Below are 3,324 nucleotides of genomic sequence, written 5' to 3'. Positions count from 1 at the left end.
AGCCTTTAGACAAAAACCCAGAGACGGTTGGGCTGGGAAGGGGGGGCGGAGGGAGGAGCTGCAGCCCGGTGTCCCAGCCCGTCAGGGAGCCCAGGAGCCCCTGCCAAGCCCGGCCCCAGCTCACCGCAAAACCCCAATTCTGTTTACCCCCCCCCCCCGAAATATGCCCCCCCCCGCATGCTGTAATAAGGCGGCGAAGAAATCCAGGCAGGTCTCCGGGCTGCAGTGTGGCATCGCTTTTATCTCGCTCTGCAATGTACAATATAAAACAATCCGCCGCGCTCTGTACAGCTCCGCAGCCTTGGCACGTCGAGCGGACCCGGCTTCGCCACGCTCGGCCCCCGCCAGCCTGGCTCTCGAGCCGGGGCAGCGCCTGGCTCCCGGCCGCGGGCCCAGCCGGGGGACGGGGGGCGAACGGGGGCCGGCGGGACTCGCTGCAGACACAGGGCGGCTGGGCGCGCTCTCCGGAGCAGGGGGCTCGGGCGACATTCCTGCCCCGCCGTCGGCGGGTGAACGGGAGGCGAGCCGGGGGCTGCGGGGCGCAGGGTGCCTGTGACAGCCCCGGCGGCTGCAGGAAGGACAGACAGACACGCGCATGCATCGGGGGGTTTGTTTCTTTACAGATCGATCAACAGGATCGGCCCCGGCCCCGCGCCCTGCCGCACCGTGACTCACGGCAGCAGCAAAGGACCAGGGCTGTTCCGGGGGGGGGCCCGGGGGGGCGCTCGGTCCCCTCCCTTGCAGGGGATATTAGCGCACGGAGCAGCTGCCGCCTCCCCTTTTCGAGACATGGCCTCGGCTGAGCCACAAAACCAGACCCCCCAGAGTTCTCCTCCCCCCCCCACAGAGGAAAAGTCACCCCCCCTCTAGCTCCCCCCCCACCTCTGCTCTGCCACGCAGCCGCCCAGAGACCATTTGCTGACGGCATTGGTTCTCACTTTGACAGGGCAGCCAGTCCCCCCCACATCCAGTGCCCCCCCCCAGGAGATGCGAAAAGGCAACGACCACCCCCCCCCCCCCCCGCCGCCCTCAGCCGGGCCTGTCTTCAGGGCCTGATTCCCCCACAGGTGGCAGCTCCGGGGAGGAGGGGGGCGGGGAGTGGGGCGGGGGACCAGTTTTGGGGGGATGCCGGGGGAGGCAAGTCCAGCAGCTCCGCACCCCTGCCGCCGCGCCTCGCCTGGCCCTGTTCCGGCGAGGGGGGCAGGGGCCCCCCCAGGTACCTCCTAGCGGTCCAGGCTGATAGTCCAGTGCTTGGCGCCGGAGTCCTTGCCCGCGCCGCTCTCCCCTTCGCTCTTGAGGTCCTGGAAGACCTGGGTGAAGAAGTGCGGGTCCGAGTTGATCTGCAGCATCTTGGCGCTCAGGCGCTGGATGATGGCCAGGCAGCGCTCCCAGAACCGCTCCTTGTCGCCCTCCACCAGGAAGGGCTTGAGCGGGTAGGAGATCTCGTTGCCCAGGTAGGAGTAGGCCAGGTAGAGGCAGGTGAGGAAAGCGGCCTGCAGCTCGGCCTGGCTGCCGATCTCCTCGCCCCGCAGCGCCTCCCGGCAGAGCAGGTAGACGAAGACCAGGTTGGCCGGGGTGATGAAGCCCTGGTCCTGCCAACCCTGCAGCAGCAGCGCCCGGTCCACGCTGCGGAACCAGGCGATGAGTTCGCCGGGGCTCAGCTCCTTCAGGCGGTAGCAGCGGCGGCACACGAAGTCCCCCAGGCAGCGGAGCAGCTCGCCGGTGGAGGCCTGCACGATCACCCGGCGCGGGGAGCCCGGGGCGCGGCTGCCGGGCGGCGGGGGCGGCGGCGGGGGTGGAGGCGGCTTGCCCCCGCCCGGCGGCAGCTCCTGCGGCGCGGAGGGCACGGTGGGCACCGGCACGGCCAGGGGCCCCTGCTTGGAGCCCGGCGCGCCCCCCTCCTGCGGCGCCCCCAGGGACTTGCGCAGGTTCTCGCGGTTGCGCTGCTGCACCAGCGGGTCGGGCTGGCCCGGGGCCGCCGGCGGGGCCCCCCCGCTGCCCGGCTTAGGGGTCACCTTCTTGGCGCTCTTCTTCTTCTTGGCCGAGGCGGCCACCAGCCGCTTCCAGGTGAGGGCGGAGATCAGCACCCCGGGCCGCTTCAGCCGGCTCTCGCCTTTGCCGTGCGCCCTGGCCGGGGCCGCCTCCTGCGCCAGCGGACCCCCGCCGCCGCCCTTCCCCGAGGCCGGGGGGGAGAGGGACAGCACCGTGCCCATCCTGGCTCCTTCCTCCCGCGGGCGCTGGGACCTGGTGCGAGCCGAGCGGTCTAGGGCGCGGCTGGGAGCCCGGAGCAAGCACCGGCCATGGGAGGGAGGGAGCCGGAGCCGCTGCGGAGCCGCTGCGCCTGATCTGGGCTCGCGCCCCTCTGTCTGCACCAGCGGCTGCACCAGGCCGCTCCCAGCCGCTCCGCAGCAGCCAATCCGGGCTCTGCCCCCCCCCCCCCCCACCCGCCGCTCTGCAAGGCCCGCCTCCCCGCGGGGACCTCCGGCTCGGGCTGGGGCGGGGGGGAGCTGGGAGCTGCGGTCCCTGCGCTGCGCCGGCCCCGGGGGACCCCAGGGAGCGCCCCCAGCGGGCGGGACGCGCCGATGTGCCCCCGCGGGGCGGGGCGGGCCGCTTTCGGGGCCGCGCTAACCCGGAGAGGGTGTGAAGTCGGGGCAGGTGGGGGCTCCCCCGCCTCTGTCTGACCCCCAGCGATGGGCCGGGGCAGCTCTTCTCATCCCCGTCTGGCCTTTCTCTCCGGCTTCCCCGGCGGATTCGTTAGGTTCCAGGGCCAGAAGGGATCCGCCAGTCCCACCTCCTGCCCATCGCAGGCCAGAGAATACAGCCGAGAGAAAGCGCCTCCGGGGCGGGGTGTCTCCAGCTCTGGGCGCCCCGTCTCCGGAAGGATCTAGCGGGGCTGGGAAAGGTTCGGGGAAGGGCAGCGAAGACCATCGGCCGCCCCACCAGGGGAGACTAAGAGGATCAGGATCGTTCAGCTTAGAAAAGAGGCGACCAAGGGCGGGGGGTCTGAGGGAGATCTCAGATCATGGCCAGCGTGGAGAGGGAATAGGGAAATGTTCTTTACCCCCCTTCACACACTGCACAAACAAACCCGGGGGCTGCCAGTGACGTTAGCAGGCAGCAGGCTTGACGCAAACAAGAGGAAGCGCTTTAGTCACCCAACCCACGTTAACCTGTGGAACTCCTTGCCTGGGGAAGTTGTGAAGGCCAAAAGTATAGGTGGGTTCCCAAACGACCTGGAGGATGGGCCCCTCAATGGCTATTGGCCAAGAGGGTCAGGGACGCAGTGCCATGCTTGGGATGGCCCCAAACTTCTTTCAGAAGCTG

At 70.3% G+C, this 3,324-nt stretch overlaps 1 protein-coding gene across 1 annotated transcript; it reads right to left on the bottom strand.

Annotated features, from left to right (window-relative positions):
* Nucleotides 1-221: 221 nt before the first annotated feature.
* Nucleotides 222-2,403, bottom strand: CDK5R2 (cyclin dependent kinase 5 regulatory subunit 2). Its single transcript, XM_067570063.1, has one exon. It carries the CDS (start codon nucleotides 2,211-2,213, stop codon nucleotides 1,224-1,226), a length of 990 nt encoding a protein of 329 aa, XP_067426164.1. The 5' UTR covers nucleotides 2,214-2,403; the 3' UTR covers nucleotides 222-1,223.
* Between the last annotated feature and the right edge of the window lie 921 nt (nucleotides 2,404-3,324).

This window comes from Emydura macquarii, unplaced genomic scaffold (genome assembly GCF_026122565.2).
Source record: "Emydura macquarii macquarii isolate MOO-44397 ecotype Brisbane River unplaced genomic scaffold, CSIRO-AGI_Emac_v2 contig_2988, whole genome shotgun sequence".
NCBI lineage: Eukaryota > Metazoa > Chordata > Testudines > Chelidae > Emydura > Emydura macquarii.
Note: the sequence above shows the minus strand (reverse complement) of the source record. Positions and strands in the feature narration are given on the sequence as shown.

Coding starts and splice junctions, on each gene's coding strand:
- CDK5R2 (XM_067570063.1), bottom strand. CDS start 2,213: ATGGGCACGGTGCTGTCCCTCTCCCCCCCGGCCTCGGGGAAGGGCGGC.